At 47.4% G+C, this 24,500-nt stretch overlaps 1 protein-coding gene across 9 annotated transcripts in view; it reads left to right on the top strand.

The window, feature by feature from the left end:
- The window catches only part of WIPF1 (WAS/WASL interacting protein family member 1), a 906,211-nt gene extending 898,224 nt beyond the window's left edge, over positions 1-7,987 (top strand). For all 9 annotated transcript variants that reach the window (XM_069616149.1, XM_069616153.1, XM_069616147.1 and 6 more), the window contains one exon: positions 5,795-7,987. In XM_069616149.1, the coding sequence (XP_069472250.1) occupies positions 5,795-5,850 (56 nt within the window). In that variant the 3' untranslated portion in view covers positions 5,851-7,987. The remainder of the gene's footprint in view (positions 1-5,794) is intronic.
- Positions 7,988-24,500: the final 16,513 nt, after the last annotated feature.

Raw genomic sequence — 24,500 nt, forward strand, 5'->3', positions numbered from 1 at the left:
GTTGCCGACCCCAATGCTGTCAGGAAGAGAACCCTGAGGGTCCTGCAGAACATCAAGCACTGGCTTAGTCTTAATCCAGAAAGCTTGCACCTAGGCTGGAAGGAGCTAAAGGACGGGTTTGGTGCATGTTGGTGCATGCAGGGAGGAGTGAGGTTACACGTCTGTGACTCTGGAACAGTGACAGCTGCAAAGCGAAAGCCTAACCATTCTCTGTGAGGTTGAGAAAGCCGCCATAAGAGACATTTGTGATGTTTTGTAGGGGACAAGACATCCCCTTTTTTGTTTTGTGATATCTTTAGGTAAGAGCCAGTTTATATTTTATTTTATTGGGTATTTTGAATGTGCCTATACACAAGTGTTTCAAGGTGCAACAAGACCAGGGCGGGCAAGGATGACAAAATGAAAACGGTCCTACTAGGCCTTGTGACATTTGGATTGTGCAAGTGCAGTAACAAGAAGTTCACGGGAGAGGGCGGGGGGGGGGAGGAGTGCCGGTCAGGGCGGAAGGGGCTGTGAGAATGCAAGTGCCAGGGGAGGCCAGGTGGACAGAGCCAGGGGTATGCAGAGAGTGCAGGGGAAGGAAGGTCCACGAGCTAAGGGCGAGGTAAGGAGCCGGAAGGGCTCAGGGGTGCAGGCCCAGCCAGTATAGTGCATGAAGAGGGGGCCCAGAAGGCAAGTGCAGGATGGGGGGGGTCGGGCCCAGAAGGCAAGTGCAGGAAGGGGGGGTTGGAGGGAGGGGAGACCAAGTGCAGGGGTAGACTGGAAGCGGGGGACCGGGTGCCCTGTAGGAATCTGAAGGAACCAGGCAGCCAGTCAAGAGGCAGAAGGGGGAATAACGGGGGAGGGGGCGAGAGAAGGAGGAAGAGAATGGGAAGGTCTAGAGGAGCTTCCGGAACTTAAGGAGATCCGGCTCAAGTCTGAGAGGGGCAGGGAGGCCGTTCCGGAGAGAGATTTACCCCCCACTCTATGCTTGGAAAAGCGTCTGATCTGCAGAGAGTTGGTGCTAGAGGACCGAAGGGCTCTAGCAAGAAGGTATTAAGGGAGATGGAGTTGGATATAGCAGGATGCCGATGGACTTGAACTTGATCCTCACAGCAACTGGGAGCCAGTGGATTGATTTTAGGGCTGGAGAGATGCAGTCCCTGCGCTTGAGGCCAAGGATAAGTCTTGCAGTCCTATTCTGGATTAGTTGAAGGGGGCGAAGGGAGGAGCTAGGCAGATTGAGGAAGAGGCTGTTGCAGTAGTCCAGCCTGGAGAGGACCAGAGCTCTGGAGACATTGAGTTTCTGGGGAAAGGGGAGGAAAGTGAGAATGCCTCCCATGGGGTGCAGCTGAAAGTGGGGCTTCTTGGTAAGGTCTGTGATGTGAAGAGAGAAGGAGAGAGAGGAGTGGAAGACGACACCAAGATTTCTTGCATCACAGGAGGGCAAGGGGACGGGGCCCATGGAGGGCGGCAGAGAGTGGGAGCGAAGGAGGGAGCAGGGGTCCCAATGAGAAGGATCTCTGTTTTACTGCCATTAAGGCAGAGATCATTAGCAGTGCACCATGCCTGAATAGCAGACAGGCAGTCATGAATGAGAGAAGAAGAGGCAGAGGAGGGAAGCTTGATGGAGAGATGTGTGTCATCTGCATATCACTGGAAGTTGGGAGAGAAGGTGGAGATCAGATGGTCTAAAGGGGCAAGGATGTTGAAAAGCCAAGGTGAGAGGATAGAGCCCTGACTGACACTGCATGTGGAGAGCTAGATGGAGGAGAGGAAAGGGCCCAGTTGAACCTGGTAAGGTCAGTCAGAGAAGAAGGTCAACCATTCCAAAGTCAGGTCCATGATGCCAAGGGTATCGCAGAGCCGATTTATAAGGGTGGCTTAATTGACTGTATCAAAGGCAGAGGAAAGGTCAAGAAGGATGAGAACGGAAGGAGAGTTGGAATTGAGATTAGAGGGCAAGTCTTCACAGGTGTTCAGGAGTGCAGTTTCCGTGCCTTTGGCAGCTCTGAAGCCAGGCTGGCGGTCATGGAGACAACCAACATATTCAGTGTGGTGGATAAGCTGGGAGATCGCCAAGTGTTTGCCAAGGAAGGGGTACTGGTGATGGGGCGGTAGTTAGCCAGATGGAAAGGGTCGCAGAAGGCTTTTTGGGGAAAGGGTGCACAAGGGAGTGCTTGAGAAGTGACGGGAAGGATTCAGTGGCAAAGGAGCGATTGCAGAAATCAGCCAAGGCTGGAGCAAGGGAGACAGTGTTGTCCTTGATAGTTCTCGAGGAGCAGGGGAGCACCTGTTTGCATGAGACTTTCATAGAGCGGACTTGTCTAGAAACCTCATTAGGTGAAATGGGAAGGAAAGAGGAAAGTAGGAGGGAGGGGGAAGGGCCAAGGGATGCCTGAGAGCGGGTGAGGGAAAAGGGTGTGGTGTAGAGGAGAGAGAGGACAGGATGTCCTGAGTTTTAGTAATGAAATGAGAGGCCAGAGAAGTGCAGTGGGCCAAGGAAGGGAGGCGAGAAAAGGTGACTGTAGTAGGATTGGCGAGTTCCTTGCAGATTTTGAAAAGTGCTGCTGCGTCAGTGGCCCCAGAGGTGCGGGCTTGGATAAAGGTCCTCTTCTTTGAGCAGATGAAAAATCTGTATTGCATTTGGAGCAAGCGGCAGGCCAGTTTGTCAGAGGATGTGCTAGAAGCCTGCCACTTCCACTCAGCTGCCTTGCACTTGCGTTTCAGAGAGTACGGGTCGGAGTCATACCACGAGTTGCGCTTGTAGGCAGGTTTCATGCGGATCCTCATGACAGGGGCAAGGATGCCCAGAGTGTTTCAGCTTGAGAGTTGAAGGTTAGCAAGGACTTTGTCAGAGTGAGAGTCTGTGGCAGGAGAAGGGGGTGGGAGTGGTGGTGAAGGTGGCAGCAAAAGCAGCAACGGACAGTCGCTTCATCGGTCGAATGATGGAGGAGTTTGGCAGTGCAGGCCGGGGCTTAGCCGGGGGACCCAGGAGGTCCAGGTGAGAGGACAGGAGAGCATGATTAGACCAGGAGAGAGGAGTAATGAGAGGGTTGGAGATGGGGATGTCTGCAGAGATGAGCCCATCCATGGTGTGTCCGGCTGTGTGCATCAGACCGGAGGGAAGAATGGGGAGGGAAAGGGAGTCACAGAGGTTGCGGGACAGTCCGGAGGACGCATCATGGGAGTTGAGATTAATATTGAAGTCTCCAAGGAGCAGAAGCTTGGAGGTGGAGGCCAGGAGAGAAGTGAGGTCAGCCCACTCTGAGAGGAAGAGGGAGACCTGGACAGGGGGCCTTTAGATTGTGTCAAAGGTCAGAGAGGGAACACGAGAAACACCACGCAGACGAGGTTTTTGAAAGAGGAGTAGGCCTGAGTGGGTATGATAATAGCAGGTACCCACTCAGCAAAAGTCAGGGCCACTCCGCACCCAGACTGGTTAGGCCTGGGCTTATAGAGGATCTTGTAACCGTCAGGGAGGAGAGTGTCAAAACTCGTGACAGAGCTAGCAGTGAACCACATCTCGGTGAGAGCGAGGACCTCTAAGTCAAGGTCTTCACGGAGGTGGCAGATGTCAGAGGAATGTTTGATGGCAAAGTCAGAGTTGAGGATAGCTAAGCGGAGCAGGTTTCCACTTTTGAAGGTCTTCTGAGGAGGGTTACAGGAGTGTGGTACACCCATCTCAGGTGGCAGAGGGAGCTAGAGCAACCCGTGTATAGCATCTGTAATAAACATCTTAAACGTCAAGCACCTGGTCGTAGCCTGCTTATTGGTTGCAAGTGTCTAATCTGTGACACATTGCCCCTTCAAGCTTTCCCACCATTACCTTTCCCCCCACCTCATTTTTGCTTTATGCACTGAAACATTTTACCTATATTGGACGTGTTACAAAATACCAAATACATAAAATATGCTTACAAGAAAAACACTGTTGCTGGCATTTGGCCCAATCCTTCAGATTAAGGCCTTTTTTGAGAAAAACCTTCTTTCAAGTATTCTGCCTTTGTATTTATTTATTGAGAGGGCAATGTATCAATCTATTGTGGCCAGAAACGGTGCATAAGAAACAGCCCTATTGATGGCAAAGCTGTGGCAGGAGCCTTGCAAAAGCGGGAATGTTAATGAGAGACTGGCCAGGCGATGCCAGTGAGCACGTGATACGGAAAGCAGGGGCAGAACACATGACAGACAGTAGACCTGGGAAGGTACCAGAACTATAACGTGATGGGGTCTAGAGACGGGATGGTTATGGTGGGAGTGTGACTGGGCAGGGGATTAAGTGCTCCTTCAAAGCTTGCTTCAGTGTAAAGCTAAATGAGTTGTTAATGGTGTTTTTGACATGGGACAAGAGCATTTCAGCGGTGGGGGCAAGGAGAGTGAGGGAGCCAAAGCAAGAACATGGGCAGGGTGGGCGGGAAACCGAGGGATTGTGGAGGGTGTTGGAGCAGAGACTGCATTGAGGAGACTAGTGCGACATTTTTTCAGTCGGGTGAAAGGCGGGGGCAAGGCCATAGATGGATTTAAAAACAGAAGTAGGAATTTGAAGGGTATTGATTTTTCATCGTGAGCGACTGAGCATGGAGCAATGGTGGGAGTGTGAAAAGAACAGGGTAGATTAGGGGGGGTGTATAGTGAAAGCGAGTGTTTTGTCAAGTGAGGAGGAGGCGGCCATTGAGCAGGGCAGCGCAGTAGTGTGCATGACGGAGTAGACATGTTGGCAAGAGTGTTTTGGCAGAGTGGTAGGTGAGGAGAGGGGGATTTTCCCTGATATGAAGCAGGCTAATCCTAGCAGCAGTAATAAAGTGGTTTAGATTAGGGCCATTGTGAAAGAGGTCCCCTAGGTTGTGTGCCTTGGAGGATTGGTAAAGCAGTTCCGGGGAAAAGAGAAAGTAGATGAAAGGGGTAAGGGGGTCATTGGAGGCTGTGAAGGAGAGGAGTTTTGTCTTGGAGGAGGATGCGTGAGAAAACGAAGTGCCATTCACTTGCTTATTGTTTTAGTCTTAATAGTGTGTATATCCTATGCAACTGGATCTTCTCACAACGCTAATATAAACAGCTCTGTGTCTTTATGAAAAGGTTTACCAAGAACCTCCAACGTAAACCCCTCCACACCAGTTCTAAAAATCATCAAACCTTGCTAACGTGCTGATGTGAACGCAGATTAATTATATTGGCTTGCCTTTTCTCCACACTTACAATATTAACTTGTGGCATTAAAGGGGTACCCCTTGCATCATAGTTGTGTGTATTGCCTCCATCTTTTCCTTTACAGTATCTTCCATTGCCTTACTGGTTTGTGGGTTCTAACTACCCGCTACCACTTCCAGTGCTGTTTTTCTTCTAATACTGTGAACAGATGAGCTATCCTTTAATCATATGTACATTTATTTGCCAACCTGTACATACCTGCCTATTTCTAGTTTGTGCTCTCCTAGATTCGCCCTATTTGTGTTGATGATTGCATACTCTTCCTGGTATATAATAAAATCTTCCATTGCATGTGAGTGTGTCTGAGCGGTCAGCCAGTATTGTTGACCACAAACCAACCGTGCTGTATTTCCAGTGTCGCATATTGCATTGAATTCTGCTTTTATCTGCAATCGTTTGGTTTTGAGGTGGCGGTAGATGTCGCCTCTGCGCCGTAGCAGCGTTGCCAGCGCTTCTCTCCCCCGGGGTGCCTGGCTGGGCCTGTCCAAGCACTGTAGTATCATACGTCCCTGTTTTATTTAGCTGTACACACTTGACATGTTCTGCGCAAGCTGCTGAATTGTTACCTGAAAGAAATGTGTGCCTGTTCCTCCTTATCTTACAGGTGGCTCTGGCAGGAAAGAACGAGGAGCCCCTCCGCTGCCACCCGTACCCAGGTGAAATGGGTGCCGCTGATGCCGCGCTGGATCCCTGCAGCTTCTTACATGTCTGTGTTAAAAACAACTTGCTCTGTCGAAGTTGATCAAGTCCACCACCTCTGCTTTAACCATTACATGTCATGTGTTTTTTTCCATTATTTCTCTACATGAATTCATTCAATGTCAGTTGTTCACATGTCTTTTGGTTTATTTGGCTGTACTGTAAACGCCACCTGCATAGCGCTTTCATGGCCATTTCCAATTACAGTAAACAGATCATTTGCAAATGGACTGGTCTGCTGTGGCCACCAGGAATATTTAAGCCAATAACATATTCTTGTGGCAGTTTTTAAGAAGGACTAGGTAAGCCAAAGACACATATTTGGGAGTCACTAGTACTAACGTAACTGCTTCTTTCCCATGTGCAAAAGCGACTGCGGGATGTGCAGGGATAGGTACATTTACTGTAACTCAATGCAGTCCCTGCTGTTCGTTTACCTGTAAGATTTGCTGATTTCCAAAGGGCTAATGACGCCGGTTTTTAAAAGGATGTAGGAATATTTATGTGTTGACAATCATTTCTGCTGTGCAGAAAAAATCTCATTGACAAAGTGCCTTTTGGCATCATGCAACATTAGAACATGGAAGGTGTGTGTGTGTGTTTGTGTGTGTGTGCGCGCGCATGCGCCTCTTATGTTGGCATGTTAGTTCACCGTACAACAGTGCATGGTACGGCAACGTGAAACATGTATGTTTGTGCCTTTCATGTTGCCATGGCGTTGCACCATGCAACACAGAAATGTGTGCCTCTTGTGTTCCAATGGTATTGCACAGTATGTGCCTTTTGTATTGACATGCCGTTGCGCCATGCGACACAGAAATGTATGCCTCCTGTGTTGAAATGGTATTGCGAATTGTTTAGGCCTCGCTTAGGCATGACATTGCAGCATGCAACAATGAAACGTGTGCCTCTTGTGTTGCTACGGTATTGCACCATGTGCGTGCCTCTTGTCTTCATCATTCAAAATAGGCATGTGTGCTTCTTCTGTTGGCAGGTGATATAGTTTGCTTGTTCTGCTGGTATGGCCTGTGTTTTTATACCGTGCAAATGAATACAATGTATGTGCTTTTGTGTTAGTGTGGTACTACACCATTCAGGTGTAGGCCTCTTGTTTTGCTATGCCATTGCACCAAATAATGTGCCCGTGTGCCTCTCATCTTGGTATGCGGTTACACACCGCAACATGAGCGTGTGTGCCTCCTGTGTTTGCATGGTATTGCATGCGCCCGATGGAATGCAAACCATGCGAATCGCATCAAGTGTCAGCGAGAAACTGCTTTTATGCTTTGCTCTTGCATTGCTTTTCATGCTTCCTTCAAAGCCATGCAAATTCGTGTTTATTTACTGTATCCGTTTCTCCCTAAGGCCATATGCATGCATGCACTTAGCGGGATTAGTATAGAGCTACCGTTTTATATCTTGTACTGTAGACATTTCTGCCTTTCATTATACTATCCGATTACCCAGTCTCTCTCCGATGGTATTCCCTAAACAAGACTGAAATGCAGCCTGAGTGTATGAAGTCTCATTGTGTTTGAACAAAAGTGGTACAATATGAGTGTCGGATGCAAACTGCTAGAAAGCGTTTGAATATTGCATAGAAATGCTTTGGTAGCACACACATATAGTTCATATAGTTCTGCTGCGGCAGATTCGCTGTAAGTATGGTCCACTTTGCCCAATGTTTTTGCCACATGAATCTGCATGTACGCTCTGTGTACCACATACAGGGAGCAAAAAGCAGCTGCCCAATTGCACGTCATGACTTGGGGAGAGAGCGTTTTTGCTTCTGATCCTACAGAGACCTTGCTTTTTGGCCTCCGTGTAGTGTTTGGTGTTTCGAGCATTCCACACTAGAGAAGTACTTTGCAGTACATCTAGCTTCATCAGGACCCTTCCTCAATAGTTGGCTTGGACGGGTTGTTATCACACAGAAGGTGCTTAATGGCATATGAAGTAAATGAAGTAAATCCGCATTTTAACATGAAATGCATTATTTGTATTTACGTGTGCAGTTAAATTTTCTAAAATATAAAAAATGCAATGCTTCTTTTTAACGTTCATTTTTATATCAAAAATAAATCTTTATAATGTGAAACATTTGTCCAGACATCGTCATTTACTCTGTGTCAAAAAATGGCAAATCATTGATCCATATTTGTTATTGAAATTTTTCTACTGTGGACAAAAATACAGAATTTCCTATCAGAAAGTAAAATCAAGATTTTGTTACACATTTCATCTTTACTTGTGGAACAATAAGCACAACAAAACAAACATTAACCATCTTTAAATTCATTGAAATCATTGAACCAAGAAAGCATTAAAAAACGAGTAGCCTAGGAGCCAGAATGAAGACTCACTTTTGATAATTGCTGAGGCTGTATTCAGTCCTCTTTCTTTGTTCCCAGTAAACCATGTAGAACAGGACGCATTGTAGCCCATAATAATAAATTATCAACATCATTATCAAAACGGTACGCCCTCTGGGAAAGCGGCACATTGTGGTGTATGCCCCACAAGGGCTGCAGCGGTGGCCCCTTCTTTAATAGCAAATGCTTCCCTGTTAGCTCATTCACATGGTGGCATGACCTTGCAAATGAAGGCTCCTTATTGACTAAAACCAGCCTTCGACAGGCCTAGGGTGCTTAACAAATCACTATAAAGTACATAAATGATGCTGTCCATGTCCACACACTTTATTAGGAAATCATGTGAATGGGCAATCTGGTCCTGTGGCTTTTGCTGTGCATGTGGGTCACATAAAAATAGGCGCACTTGCTGAGTGCTCTTCCAAGTTGCATTCTGGGAGACGAAAAGGAGGGTTTCATGGCTTCACTGCAGGGCCCCTTCAGAATACAATCTGGGTGCAGTTATGCTGGCACTAACAGCATATCAGCCACCACTCTTTCAGTATTGGAATGTGGGTACCATTGCCGAAATATCACACATAGCAATGGATGAGCCCTCCACACTATGAAATTTACTGAGCGGCAGCCGTGCTCCGGGCCAGCTTGTTTTTTGTTTTCGAGTACAAGAGCACACCAGTGGTTGGTTAATCCACCCCCAGGTGGAACATCAAACCTTGACGGCAACCCCTTATCTGAGGTGGGAGCTGAGACGTCCTTGTAGATCAGGATGATGCAGTTACATTATACATCTGTAAAGCAGGTAATGTGAACGAGAACATTGGAAGGGCACTTGGATGAATGATGTTGCCTCCCAAGGATTTTAGTTCATAGCTCAAAATCACAATTTTATTTCACGACTGGAGTCTTTAATTTCGCATGATCTACCAGTTTAAAATGCAAGGCTTTAAAAGTATAATCTATATATCAAAATGCTGATCTAAGGATGCCTTCTAGTCTTGGCCCAGCCAGAGAAGCTTTATAGGAGGTAGCAATTACAAATGTATGAAATCCTGCATGTTCTAAGAGCAAATCCAGCGCTTTTACAGTAGTCTGGGACATTCTAGATTGAGATTAAACCTGCATCTAGTCTACAGATATATACACTTATCCTCAATCAACAATTTTCATGGTTTGCGAATCAAATTAATGATCACTGCAACCAGACATGGAGCAGATTTTAGGTAACATTCTACACAAATGTAATGTTTTCTTAATATTCATAAAATGTATGGGACAAAATATTTGTTGGAATTGCGGGGAATTGTTTCTCCCAAAGAGGATATTTCAAATTATCTCATTTTTATAAAAAGAAATGCTGTATGCACTTTGTTCCTTATTAAATTGCATAACAAATCAGGAACAGTATCGACAAACTTATTTGAAGAAACTAAATTTTAAAAAACAGATATGTAAATTTGGTGCTATGTATTTGTTTAACTTTGCATTCCCCTTTGTTTCATGCTCTCCTTTTTTAAATTTAATTTTACCTTATGAAGGTATTTCTCCTATTGACCCTGATGAAGCACACAATATAAAGTCAGGTCAGTAAACATCTATAATGCAAACCATGTTTTGGTCACTTTCTATATTTTTACTTGTGTCTTAAAGATATAGATTACCTCACATTACTATACCGTGAGATCAGATTGATGTTATGACCATAATATTTTCAGTTGGCAACAAACAAAAAGTATTTAATGAAAGTTCTTTATGAAGAAAAAATAAACTGGTTTGACATGAATTGATTACTTATTTGATGTATATGTTGTTGGATTTTATTTTTTAGAGATTTCCAAATCCACCAAGGTGGCATCCCCTAATTTAACACCCCCTGTACACAGCCATACCCTAAAATTCTGGGACAAGAAACTGACTGTATTTGGACTGAATATTCTGTTTTATTCAAAGATGATCCCCTAACCTTATGCTGGGGAAGTCACCAACAATGTTATACAATTAACAGTCAGCGTGTGTGCAGAAAAATATAACAGGCCTGTAATGATCTGGCTAGTTAACAAAACACACATACATCTATTTGTATAAATTAAAGCTATAAATGCATGTCCAGATCTAATTACAATTTATTTTCAAGTGGCTGCACATTGGTTTCCCTATGTCTTCAAGATTTCCATCAACAATCTGCAGTTCAATATACTTTTGATTTTGTTGAATGACCGATATGTTAATGGGTAAGAGGTTTATCTCATTTTGTTCTGTCAAGCGAGCCTCAAGCTCCACTGTTTCTACTTCCGATCAACGGAAGTAGATCGGACTACCTCGTGGACATGGCCCAGGAGAAAGGAAGCTCGACACCCGGATCCAAGCTGTTTAGGAACTGCCCTGGATGCGGATTACAGAATGTGTTCAAGGAGGACGAGCATTTGAGATGCCTCTACTGCCTTCACGGAGACAAAACGCACGTGGAGAAGGGCTGTGCGTTTTGCATGAACATGACGGATCGGACTATGAGGGATCGTCGGACCCGTCTCTCCAACTGGCTGGAAGGAAAGAGCCCAGCAGGTCAGAAGAAGAAGAAGTCCGAGCGGTCTTCTAAGTCCTGTGAGGGCGCTCCGGCAATGGGGGCCCAACAGCAGGCAAAGCACCGCAAGTCCTTGGGCACTGGGAGCACCGAACGGCTGGGCTCCTCAGCTGCCAGGCAGGGCGCACCTTCACTGGCACCATCAACCACGAGCCAACGCTCTGGCTCGGGGATGAGAAAGTCTCAGGACCCGGCTAAGCTTCTGGAGAGGCCCTGGTCGATCTCGAAGGAACTAGCCGAGGGGGAGCGAGGCGGTGACCCTGCCCCCCCAAGGTGAAGGCCTCAAGCGCAAAGGTGGTGAAGGCCTTGATTCACCCGGCTAAGGCCTCTATCGAGGTAGTCGCAACGGCCCTGGCAAAGCCTGTGGAGGCTACCCCAGTGGAGGCGACCTCGCGGCCCAGAGTTTCCCTGCCACCGCGGAGGGACTCCTCTTTTCAGCCCATCGAGAAGACCCCCGTGAAGACCCCAGTGGAAAAGGAGGGGGGGCCGGTGGCCATTACGGACACGGACACAGCCTCCGAGAAGGAGCTGGTGGAAGTCGTGGAGGGCCCCAACAGGAAGTTTGAGGAGGCCCTGTCCCACGGGAGGAATCCCGACGAGAAGGACGAAAAAAGTGACGGTGCCACTGACGAGGCTCCCGTGGAGCCATCGCGCCCGCCGCAACCCGAGCCACAGAACAAATCGGTGGCCATTTTGATGGCAATCCAAACCTTATGCACGGAGATAAGGACGAGATTGCCCCTACCCCCAACGGAAGACCCAGCAGAACCGGGCCCGTCGGGAAGCCATCCAAACAAGAGGAGGAGAGTTCATCCACCCCCGCCCTCACAGCCTTCTCAGCCGTTGTCTCATTCCCTTATCCCTGGGGATGACACGGGAACAGATACAGCCACAACAGGGACGGATGACGACGGTGGTGACGACGGGACGGACCTCCCATCATCATCACCACCTCCTCGGGCCTCCCCGCCGACGAAATTGGGTCCTTCCGCGCCATGATTGCCAGGGCATCCAAGATTTTCCAGCTCTGCACCGAAGAACAGAAGAAGGAATTATTCCTTTACCAACGGCGCAAGGCCAAAAGGAAGACGGTCCTCGCGGTGCCGTTGCTGGATGACATCTGGGACGAGGGACTTGCCCTTCTGAAGAACCCATCCACTACACCTGCCAAGAGGGACCGGTACGAGAAGAAGTACCGGGTCCCCGATGCCGCCCCTTTGTGCCTTAGGGCACAACCGACCCGGGATTCGGTCGTCTCGGCGGCAGCCAAGAAGAAAGCGGGGGTGGGGGGGATTGGCCTCAACTTCAACTTCCCCACCGGACGGCGAGGGAAAGAAACTGGATGCCATGGGACGACAAGTCATATCGTCAGCGGCTACGACGATTAAGGCGGCCAACACCCTAGCGATTGTGGACCGCTATGACAGGGAGGTGTGGTACAAGATCTCCCCCCTGTTGGACTTCCTACCGGACGACAAGAGGGCAGAGGCCCTGGCGATCCTACAGGAAGGTGAGGTGGCGTCAGACCACGCCATAACGGTAGCCACAGACATTGCCGACACCGGTTTCTGCCAGTTGGGCAACAGCGTTTGCCTTCGACGGCGGGGGTGGCTCAAGGCGACGGATTTCCGCCAAGACGTGCAAGCAAGGTTTTGGACATGCCCTTCGACCGGAACAATCTATTTGGGAAGACAGTGGATGAGTCTTTGCAGGCCATCAAGAGTTCTGCAGCAACGACGGCCACTCTTTCGGAACTCCGGAAGCAGACCGGGTGCCTCCAAGGGATCCGGCGGCGGCTCATCGACGTACCGCCAGGCGGCCCGCTCCTTGTCGCAGGAGGCCTACAGGGGACGCGGCAAGTCAGGAGGATCTCTTCATCGTCGCCAAGGTGGCAAGGCCGCCTCCAAGCAGGACTGAACCGGCCATAGCGTCGGGCCCCCCACCTGAGCACCCCGGTGGAAGGCCGGCTGGTGAAGTTCGTCAGCGTGTGGGAGTCCATCTCCACCGTCCGTTGGGTGCTGGATGCCCTGGCCCACGGGCACACTCTCGAATTTCTAAAGAAGTGCCCCCACATTCCTCCCGTGGCCAGGAAGGAAAACCACATCCCTCAACTGCTGTTAGAGGTAACAGCGATGCTCAAGAAAGGAGCCATCGAGCTCGTCCCAAAGAGGCTCTGGGGCTCCGGAATATACTGAAGATACTTCCCCGTCAGAAAGAAAACAGGAGGCTGGCGTCCCATCCTGGACCTGCGTCGACTAAACAAATACATCAAGGCACAGAAGTTCCGGATGGTCACCCTCCAGCACGTGCTGGGCCAGCTGGAGGAAGGTGACTTCCTTTCGTTGTTGGATTTGCAGGATGCGTACTTTCATATCCCCATTCTGAAAGGACACCGAAAGTTTCTCAGGTTCATAGTCCAAGGACGGCACTACCAGTTCAAGGCCCTCCCATTCGGATTGAAGTCGACGCCCAGGGTATTCACCAAGTGCCTGCACCAGTGGCGGCGCGGCTGCGCCTGCAGGGGATCCACGTCTACCCCTACCTGGACGATTGCTTATCCGAGCAAGAACAAGGGAACTCGCCGTCGAACACACAGCGAAGACCGTCCGGCTGCTCACGGACCTGGGATTCTCCATCAACTTTCCCAAATCCCACCTGGTTCCGTCGCAGGTCGCACTATTTCTGGGAGCCAAGCTCGATACAGTAGAGCGATTGGCCTCGCCGTCGGAGGAAAGGACGAAGGCCATTCTGGGCAAGGTGCAGCGTCTGCTGGCCATGGACGTGGCCAGGGTGAGGTCCATCAAGTCCCTTCTCGGGATGATGTCCTCATGCATCTATCTGGTGCGCCTGTGTAGGCTTCAGAAGCGTCCTCTACAGGAGTTCCTCGACGCCCGTTGGATGCAAGAGGCGGGCAGTTTCGAGGACAAGATCTCGCTCAACAAGGTCTTCCGCCAAGTAATTCGGTGGTGGGGCACCCGTGCGCATCTCGCGGCGGGCACAGACTTTCAGACCCCAGCATACCAGGTGACGTGACGACGGATGCCTCCCTGGAGTGGTGGGGAGCGCAAACCGGAGATCTTCATGTGAGAGGCCTTTGGCTCCCGAAGGAAAGGCCGCTCCACATCAACATACTGGAGCTCCAAGCAGTGTTCTGGGCCCTCAGGTCGTTTCTTCCGTCCCTCAAGGGCAAGGTGGTGAGGATCTTCACCGACAACACCACCACGATGTTCTACATCCGGATCAGGGAGGAACCAGATCCCCAGCCTTATCCAAGGAAGCCCAGGATCTGTGGCATTGGGCCGTTGCCCAGGGGATGTTTCTGTTACCCTTTCATCTAGCAGGGATAAAAAACACCATCGCCGACTCACACAGCAGGGAGCTGCGCTCGTGCCATGAGTGGGAACTACGACAGGATCAAGTGGATCGACTCTTCCAGCGATGGGGCAAACCCCAGATCGACCTGTTCGCGACGGCGACAAACTCCAAGTGCCAGAGGTTTGCCAGCATGTTTCCCCAGCCGAGGAGCATGGATGATGCTTTCTCGTTCCCCTGGGACGGCCTTTTCCTGTATGCGTTCCCTCCGTTGCCGCTGCTGCTCCGACTCATCAGCCAACTCAAGAGGTCCCGGTGCAGGATGATCCTCGTCACACCGGCGTGGCCGAGACAGATCTGGTTTCCGGACCTTCTGGACTTGTCAGCGTCCCCACCATTGAAACTGCCGACAGACGCAGATCTTCTCTCCAGAGAAGGAGGCGCCATCCTTCATCACGATCCAGAGTCGCTGAACTTGCAGGCCTGGCTCCTGCAGCACTAGAGTTTGGAGGGTACGATATCCCGGCGGACTGCAAGGAGGTTCTTGCAAAGGCCAGGGCGTCCTCAACTCTCAAGTGCTACGGACACAAGTGGAAGAGGTTCTCTGTCTGGTGCCATGCACAGAAGATTAACCCTCTATGGATTACGGCCCCTCAAGTGCTACCGTACCTACTGTCGCTAGCCAAGGCAGAACTAGTGCATGCTTCCATCAAGAAACACCTGGCAGCGATTTCCCGATACACCAGAACTACAGGACGGCCATCCCTGTGGTCTCATCGCCTGGTGAATTTATGGAATTTATGAAAGGACTGTTCCGATCTTTCCCGCCGGTGAAGGCGTTGGAGCTCAACGTGGTGCTGACCAGGCTCATGGGGGCACCATTCAAGCCTCTGCATTCGGCACCGTTGAAGTTCCTGTCGTGGAATACAGCATTTCTTGTGGCCATCATCTCCGCACGACGAGTGGGAGAGATTCAGGCCCTGTCCTGCAAGCCTCCATACCTGACTTTTCACGAGACGAGGGTGGGGCTCAGGACGCACCCCTCCTTTATGCCCAAGGTGCTGTCGGACTTCCATCTCAATGAGCCCTTGGTGTTACCAGTTTTCTTCCCGTCGCCTTCGTCGCCGGCCGAGAGGACTTTGCACTCGCTGGATGTAGCTAGAGCGCTGAAGTTCTACGTGGACCCGCCCATCAAGAAACCACACCCAATGGGACCTCAATGCAGTGTTTGGTGCCCTGACGGACAAACCTTTCGAACCAATGGCGTCCGCGGACATCAGGCTGGTCACCATTAAACAGCTCTCTTGATGGGTCTTACATCCGCACGTAGAGTTAGCGAAATCCAGGCACTGGTGGCTTTAGAACCGTACACTACTTTTCACAGAGATGAAAAGCGGTCTCTTCTTTCCATCTAAATGAGAAGATAGTCTTACCTACTTTCTTTGCGGTCCTAAGGACGAATCTCAGAGTGTCCTGCACTGTCTGGATGTCAGGCGCGCACTGAAATTGTATCTGGACAGAACCAAGAGCTTCTGCAAGTCGGATGCTCTATTTGTCTCCTTCGGGGGGGGGGGTCAAGGCCGGGTTATCGGGCTTCCAAGGCCTCTATAGCAAGGTGGATGGTTTCCGCCATCAAGGAGGCCTATGAGGTGCAGCACAAACCGCTTCCATCGAACATGCATGCCCACACTGTCAGATTCAAGGCCACAGCGGTCGCATTCCAGAGACATGTCCTGTGCCAGGTCATTAGCAGGGTGTCCACATGGTCTACTCCTTTGGCCTTCTGCAAGCACTACTGTCTCGAGGTCAGATGCAGCTTTCGGACAGACAGTATTTAAGGAACTTTTTTTCTTGAGGTTCACCTCTACACCCTGGGGCTACATTCAGTTGTAATCGCCCATGCAGTATGGAGGAAAGGTGACGGGACGTAGGAGTAATTATAAGTTACTCACTGTAGTGACCAACGTACTTCTAGTCCATAGTCCCCTTTCCTCCATACGTCCCGCCATCCCCCCCTAATAAAACTGATGTCATTAGGCAATGGTAATATTGTCGACGCATCAATGAGAACTGACGAGTGGCACAGGTGGGCGGAGTCGGGAGTGCATGCTCCCAGCGACGCGCCCCCTGCTTGCCTCTAAATTTAAAGGTGTTTTCTGGTGAAAAAGGTTCCGTCTCCCATCCCTAGAGGAAAGGGGACTACGGACTAGGAGTACGTTAGTCACTACGGTGAATAACTCATCATTTCTGGGTGTCGGCCCTTGTGGTGTTCCCTGGGTGATGGGCTATAGTTATACCCCATCCCTGGTCTGCTCCTGCATTCTCTTGAAAAATGCCACCACTTTCCACAGTTCCAACATTGTGTAAGCCCCATTCCTCCACCTCTCGGCCCCATTCCTCCAAAACCCCCTCCCCTTGCTCCTCGGAACCCACCTCTTCCTCGTTGCTGTCCTCCTTATTGCCAGTATGGGCCAGGGTACTGTGGACCCCCACCCACTGCCCTTGCACTCCTTCTGACCAAACTGCAGCTATTCTAGTGTTTGAGAACTCTTGGGCATTTCCTGCCACCTCCGTCTGCACTGGCATGGACACTGACGCCTTCACGGCAATTTTAGCTAATTTGTTTTGTACTAGTTTCGCTTGCTCCGCTTGCCGCCTCGAGGCCGTTTCCTTGTTGCGCTCTTTTATCCTCTTACAATGGTGTATTATTATGCTCCTGTATTTTGGCCCACCCCTTCACCTCGATGTCCACGATTTTCTGTAGTGCTTTTTGCACCTCTTTGGGCAGGCCCTTCTTAACAATAAAGTAGAAAAAACGGTATTGACTGGTCCCACGAGTCTCCACTCTCCTGAACTTTAGGAATAAACTGAGAGGGGTCTTCGTCATCGCTCATAGTATATTGTATTATCCATTGTAGGTCAAGTGTGTCAGGGAACACTCACCGCAGCGCATCCCTTACCTGTACCCGAATCTTGTTAAACGATGCTCCATCGTGTGCATCGTTTCCCAAATTCACTCCCAAATATCCTGCTTTTACCCACACATCCCCAGCCTGGTCTCCAATAGTCACTACCAATAAACTTTTCATATATCGCCGACCGCCAGGGGGACCCCGGCTGTCCGTTTTTCGAATGCTTAAATCCACTTGCCTGCACCCGCAGTGAGGGGCAGGAGTGCCTTTATCAATTAATTTTTATCCATCTGCACCTATGGCACATACTGCGGCCTGCCGGGCCCCTTATGTATAAAGGCCATCTGCTTCTTTGCCCTACCCACGTCAATCCTTTTTCCACTTACTTTTTTCTTTGCTACTGCCATCCGGCCAAACATGCTCACTTACCATCCTACAAACTTTCCAACCAGGGAGTATGTTCAGGTGCTTGCTCTGGCTCCTCTTCCTCATCCTCGAATGAATCAATTGTACTCCACCCATCTTCCTCTCCGTCCCTTCGAGATCTCAAATTCTCATAGCCTAAGCTGTCCGCCCCTTCTCCTTCCTTCTCTATATGCATGTTCTTTATGGCTGTGGTATCTATTCTGAACAAAAAGACTCATTTTTTCCATCTATCCAATACTTGATCTGCTGGTTTGTCAGTCTTCACTTCACTCTGTGCTGCCTGCAATCTGGTCAATGTATACAAACTTGGGGAGCTTTTTCTAACTGCACTCTTAGACCTCTGCGACTATTATCCTTAAATAGCAGCTTAAACGTGTCGCAATGATGTGTGTAGAAAACGAAGACCCAGAGTTCCCCCACTTCGTTTGTTGGAAGTGAAACTAGAAAATTCCACACACATCCATTACTGCGCCACAAGAAATATTATTCGAGACCAGTTTAGTATGATTTTTTTATATAAAGCATTGTTTCGTATGCTTTTTTATTTTTGGTTGTAGCCCATGTTGATGACAAGTGTTTCGGCACTCATTTGCCTTTCTCAAATCTGGGCAATAACTTTCAATAACTTTCTATACAGAAATAATAATATCCACATTCATCAAGAAAAACCAATTTACATGATAATTTAAAAGAAAAATAAAAACACTAAAATTAATAATTTTCAATGACATTATTTTGAAACATATCATAATGCAAAGCAAAAATACCACATAACATAGTATTGTCCAGTTGCAGGGTTGATACATACGTAATAGTTTAGTATTCCGAAGGAGATGGAAGGAGAGAGAAACAGAAGTGTGTGAGGGGGGGTAATAAAATGAAAGGAAAAAGAAATAATAAATAGCATGAGAGGAGAGAAAAACAACAAAATAGAACAGTGGAGTTAGTGCTATTTGTCTTCTAAGGTTCCATTCGTCTATTAGGTGCAAGTGTTAGTTAAAATGGAGCTTACCAATACCAATCTTTGGTGTTCATGATCTCACTAATAACGTGTGTAGAGCATAAGGAGTCCCGTCAGACTCATGGACGATGTACGTCCTAGTCGGATAAAGAAAGATAGTATTGGGAATAGATTAGTTCCCTTATCTTGCGCTCACAACATTGCTTTTTTCCTATAGATAGAAATTTGAAACTAGGCGATAAATGCATTTGCTTTGTTTTACGATTCTATATAAAATAGAATGCAACATTGAATTAAATCTAGTCTTTTCGTTTCATTTTACTATATATTCTACATGCCTAATGCATCTTGAAAGAAAAATAGGGGCCTGCTATGGCCGCCTCCTTCTTTCACACATAAACCCTTGTGCTTCCTAACAGCGGTTCATTTCATAATTAACTTGTCATTCAAGAAACAATGCGGCCCGTTCTGACCGTCTCGTCTTTTTTTGCGGACCCAATCCGGATAGGAAATGGCAATGGGTGGTCTCATGCTCTGTTAGGGCTTACCTGCAAAGTCACAGTACCGGCATCAAGCGTTGTGTCCTACTAGGCGTCCACCTCATTCGAAATGGGGAGTATGTATTCTGTTGCTAAGGCAATCCCGTTTGTCCTACTTCGCTTTCCATATTCTTCCTGCCGTCCGCCATACTTTGGGATACTTTGACTTTACAGATCTGTATCGCGTTGTTTTCAAAGTTCCATTCTCATTTTCTAATGCATTTATACAGACACATTTTTTCCTATTTCAGTTTAGAAAACGGGTGCTCTTGTTTTTGCACGTGTGGAAATAAAACATATTTTGGTTTTTATATAGCGATGTCACGTATGTCTAATTCTCACAAAGCATCATGGGAACTGTAGTTCCTACTGTATTCAAGAAATATTTGAGTCAATCTATTAGCTATGTATGTATTGTTTTTGGATATTGCGGTTTGAACATGTGTTTTTCAAACAGGTACTCCTGTTCTCACTTATGTGGAAATAAAACATATCTTTTGTTTTAATATATAGCAATATCATGTGTGTCTGATTCTCGCAAAGCCTTATGGGAGCTGTGGTTCCTATTGTGTTCAAGAAATTTAAGTCAATCAATTGGATATATATGTGTTGGTTTTACATTTGGTTGCCAAATATAAGTTGAAAGTTACCATTTTTCTTCCGAACATTCCTGATATCATGGAAATCTAAACAATTATCAGACTTCATGTGAGGAGTAGATACATAAAATAATTGCCTATATATAGACACAATAATGACATATGATTCAATAGTTACATTAGTTGTGAGGATACATAAAATATATCAAATGCATGTCAAAATATCATATATATAGTCATATTGCGACATGGGTCCATTTTGGTGCACACAATTTTTTCTTACAAAAAACTGGACATCTCATTGTCTGTGTTTAAACCTGTTTCAATACATCTAAAATACTTGATTAATTTCGCTTCTTCTTGTCTCAATCTGAGTTCTTGATTTCCACCTCGGCATCCCAAGGACACCTTTCTTAGACCAATGAATTTAATGTCTGATGATGTCTCTGCCAGTGTTCCGCCAATGGTAGATTTTTGTCTTGACTTCCAATCACTGCCAAATGCTCACAAATTCTCGTGCGTGCTTCCTATGTAGATTTTGCTGCAAGTGCATATAATCGCATAGATCACGTACTTTGTACGGCAGTTAATCTGCTCACGTATTTTCATTTTGATGCCATCTTTGTTCTCAAAATGGTCAGTCATGGAAACCGCATGCCTACACATGGTGCATGTTCCACATTTTCTGAACCCTAATTTGGGTTGTAACCAGTTCTCTTTTGTTTCCTCCTTATCGTCAGGTAATAGTGATGGGCTAAGGCTCAGTTTTAATGTTCTCGCCCGTCGATACACTATCGAAGGGTAATCTTGTATTTGTGGTCCAATATGTGGGTCCAATTTAAGCAGGCCCCAGTGTCGTCTGAGGATTTGTTTCATCAACTGGTTATTAGTACAGAAGGTGGTAATAAATTGTACCTCCTTGCCTTGAACTGGTTTGTTACATTGTGTGAGTGTTTGAAGTCTTGTCATTTGATGCGCTTTTTATAAGCGGTTTTGATGCTTGTTCTCGGATAGCCCCTAGCTTTGAATCTAGTAGACAGGATTTCACATTCCTTCTCAAAGTCTGTTTGTTCACAGCAGTTCCTTCTAGCTCTAATATATTCGCCCTTGGGAATGTTACGAATAACAGGTGCATAATGACAGCTGGTGGCTTGTAATGTAGAATTTACCTCTGTGCTCTTGCGAAATGTTCGAGTCTGCAGACTGTTGCCTGATACATAGATTGTTAAGTCTAAAAAGTTAATTTCAGTATTACTATGTTCTCCTGTAAACTCAATACCCAAATCATTGGCATTTATTTCCTGTCGAAAAAGCTCTAATTGTTGTGGTGTTCCTTGCCATATTAGAAAAACGTTGTCAATGTACCTGGTCCATTTTACAACATGTTGGCTGTATGTCTCGGTTGTGTAAATCCTAAGATCTTCAAACATGCCCATTATTAGGTTCGCTAGGGCCGGTGCATATTTTACTCCCATAGCTACACCACGTTTTTATTTGCAATCTGGTCAATCCTGTTCATGCCGATGCCAATTCTCTAGGTCTCTTTTATTGATATCAGCATGTGCTGGACATTCGGAGGTGAAGCATTTGGTAATGGTGGGGCTGCCACTGTGGTGGACACATAAGTTGGGTTAGTATAGCCTACAGCAGGGCGGGCTGTCAATGGATATATTCCCCTGCGTTCCGCTGGTGCCCGCCCTCCTTTCCTGGACAGTCACCCCAGCTATCATTTTGCACTCCTCCTTCCTCAGAATCCTCTGTATCTTTGAACATTTTCCAGAGTTCTAATATTTCTGTCCTCTTTTGCAACTGTTTCCCATTATATTTGGCTGTCAGAAATATGGACATGTGTTCCAGAATACCCTTGTTATGGGAGCCCTGTTCTGGCCATGAGCGGGGCATTCCCCCCCTCTTTTTTCTACTACCCATTGCTTTTGATACTTCTCGATTCTGTCACGATATAGTGGCAGGGCTTATACATATACTCTATGGGTGTTTCCCCTCCCATTATAATGGTATTTGTACCTTACTGCCTTTAAGACTTTGCTAGTGCCTGCGCATGCTGCCGCTGCCCATAAAAATCTTTTTCTTCCCACACACTGTGAGAAACCTGAGGGTATTCTACCAAGTAGACCTCAGAAATCCCTTATTCAGGTGGCCAGGGAAGGGCTGGCGCTCTCAGATCCCAACCCTGGGGGTGGCCGAGCGAGGGAGGATCACCTGGATAGGGGAGCCCGGGAGTATGTTCGGGGGAAACTGCCCTACGTGAGACAGGGTATCTGAAAAGTATGACGCTGAGACCTTGTAGGAATGAACAGCCAGGCTTTATTCATAATAAGATCAGCATATAAAAGACCCCCAACCTCCTCTCTCAGCCACATAAGCCAACTGTCTCTCTTCAACTACAAACATTCCCATAAAGAAAATCTTGACAGCATTCCATTGCAACATTCCAAGCATCTTTACAGTCTGCCAGGGAAGCTATTCACAAATGTATCATACCAAAGAAAAGAATGAGATCTTTGAAGCTTTTATAGGCTGTGCCAACCCGACCTCCCTTTCACCAAATAAACCTCCTTTGCCAAACTCCAACAACCTCTCTGCATATGGTAAATCTATTAGGAACCCGAATACTCGTGATCATTCTTCTCCATGACCCTAAGATTATTCTTTCCCGAACACCCAGTCTATGTTCACAAAACACTACCGTTTCCACAGTCCCCCCTGTTCACAACAATAATCCCGGTCAATCCTGTGTATTTCACAAACCCTACCAAATACATCCTTTTAATTTTACCAACCCTCCCAGTACAAGGGTTATGATTCCCTACAACACCCTTTCCCTGTCCTGCCAGGTAGGACATTCAGAAATAACCCCCCTTATCCCTTTCCGACATGAACACTTTTGCACACCACAGACAACGGACTAACACTAGAACCGTTCTCCTGACAAGTCTCAATGCCAGGGTCAGGCAAAGTGAGGCAATTGACGAGAGTCGCACACACCCGACGGTCCTTTACTTTACCCACAGGGTTAAAAGGTGGAGCACAAGAGCACAGGAGAAGCAAGGCCGACCGCACGATGTGAGCGCTAACTCAGCACAGCAGTTCAAGAGGAGGAGAAAGATGGCGCATACCGATAGGTGACAAGGAGAGAAGCGACCTTGCCTTTTCTGATCAAGGCCCGTGAAACCTCAGGAGAATTAATTGAAAGACTGTGAACAATAGCCAGCGTGTGTTGCAGCAGATGCCAACGGTACCCTCCTCTGCTGATAAACAAGCCAGGGAGAGATGCTTGTCTCTGTGGTACCAACTTTGACCCCAAAGAGAAGGCAAGCCAAGCAGTTCATCACAGCCAGTGAGTCGAGGGGAGAGTCGATAAGAAACTGAACTATGTTGAACGAAAAGTAGCAATCAGCTAATTGAACTGTGAAAGCATAAAGAGCTATTGATGCTAGAAGGGGGAAAACTAGCAACAAAGGAGTCCGGCACCACGTGGGTGCTTACTCAGGAAACTCTGAGCGGTTACCCGATTGATTGAAACTGCCATAACCAGAAGGCCTTGGGAAAAGGCAAAAAAAGGGCGAAAGTGGTCCTACAGGTGTCTTGTAAAATTCTCTGTACAGTCGACAGATAATTGTGAAGTTAAGGGAAGTGAATCCTGCATCGTAACAATTGAATGAGAAAGGCACGATTGATAAAGTTGCCAAGAGTGAACCGGCAGAGGGTTGCTGACAAAAAAAGGGGGGAAGCCTGAAGTCCCTATGAACAGTGTGTTGACAGGAGTGAACCCGACCGATGAATGTACACAGTGAACTTTTTAGCAAAGGTTGGCAAGAGTGAACCCGGCAGAGGGTTGCTGACAAAAAAAGGGGGGAAGCCTGAAGTCCCTATGAACAGTGTGTTGACAGGAGTGAACCCGACCGATGAATGTACACAGTGAACTTTTTAGCAAAGGTTGGCAAGAGTGAACCCGGCAGAGGGATGCTGACAAAAAGAGGCGAAGCCTGAAGAACTATTTAAAAAGACATTAAGATTCATGAATGCAAGAAAAGCCATAGTGAACCTGAAAGAGGGAGGCTGACGTCTGAGAGGGGTCTGAGCCCAAAAGAGGGAGATCCAAGGGTGAAAGTCATCACCCAAAGCCCAGTGAGAAAGGAACTGTTTATTTGGTTTGTTGAATACGATTCATGTGGGGTCTGCGCCCGGAAGAAAGGAACCCAGTGGTGAAGCCACCCCCCAACGTATATGTGGAACAGAACTTTGTTTGTTGAATACATCAGGCCCCCAAAGGCAAGAGACTTTTATTGAAAAGAGACTTAACCATCAAAGAACCTGATAGCTGGTACGGAACTGTCGGCTCGTGCCGGGAAAGCTTGAGTGTGTGCTGTGCTCAGGAGATCCACCTTGTCCCATGCTCTAAACATGTGGAAGGGAGACCCCTGTCAATCATATCCTGACTCATTATTTGTGAGCACTTCTTTCTTTATTGAAAACCCTATTCCACACGATTTCTGTAATTAGTTGTAAGTTTATAGAAGGTGCCAAGCCCTCCACCCTCAACTGTTTATCGATAACATGATAGGCAGAACAAATGGTTCTATTATTGCAGAAGTTGGGATTATAGTACCTTTATTTAAGGTAAAATGTACACCTGGCACTGTGCACATTTGGGTTAAAATGACCTTGGAAGTGAAGGGTGCTTTAAGTATCACACACATACCATAAGTGTATAAAGATATATCATGAATAAGGGATACAAAGCGAGAGATGCTTAAATAAAGAAATAATAGCTCTCTGAAGAATTAATACAGTGTAAAACAGAGATATATTTCAAAATGGATAACTCAAGTACAAAATGGTGTCCACTTCTAAGACAAGTGTGAGAGACTATGACCCATGGCAAGAGTTT

Source organism: Ambystoma mexicanum, chromosome 9, assembly GCF_040938575.1.
Source record: "Ambystoma mexicanum isolate Mex_15411 chromosome 9, UKY_AmexF1_1, whole genome shotgun sequence".
Classification (NCBI taxonomy): Eukaryota; Metazoa; Chordata; class Amphibia; order Caudata; family Ambystomatidae; genus Ambystoma; species Ambystoma mexicanum.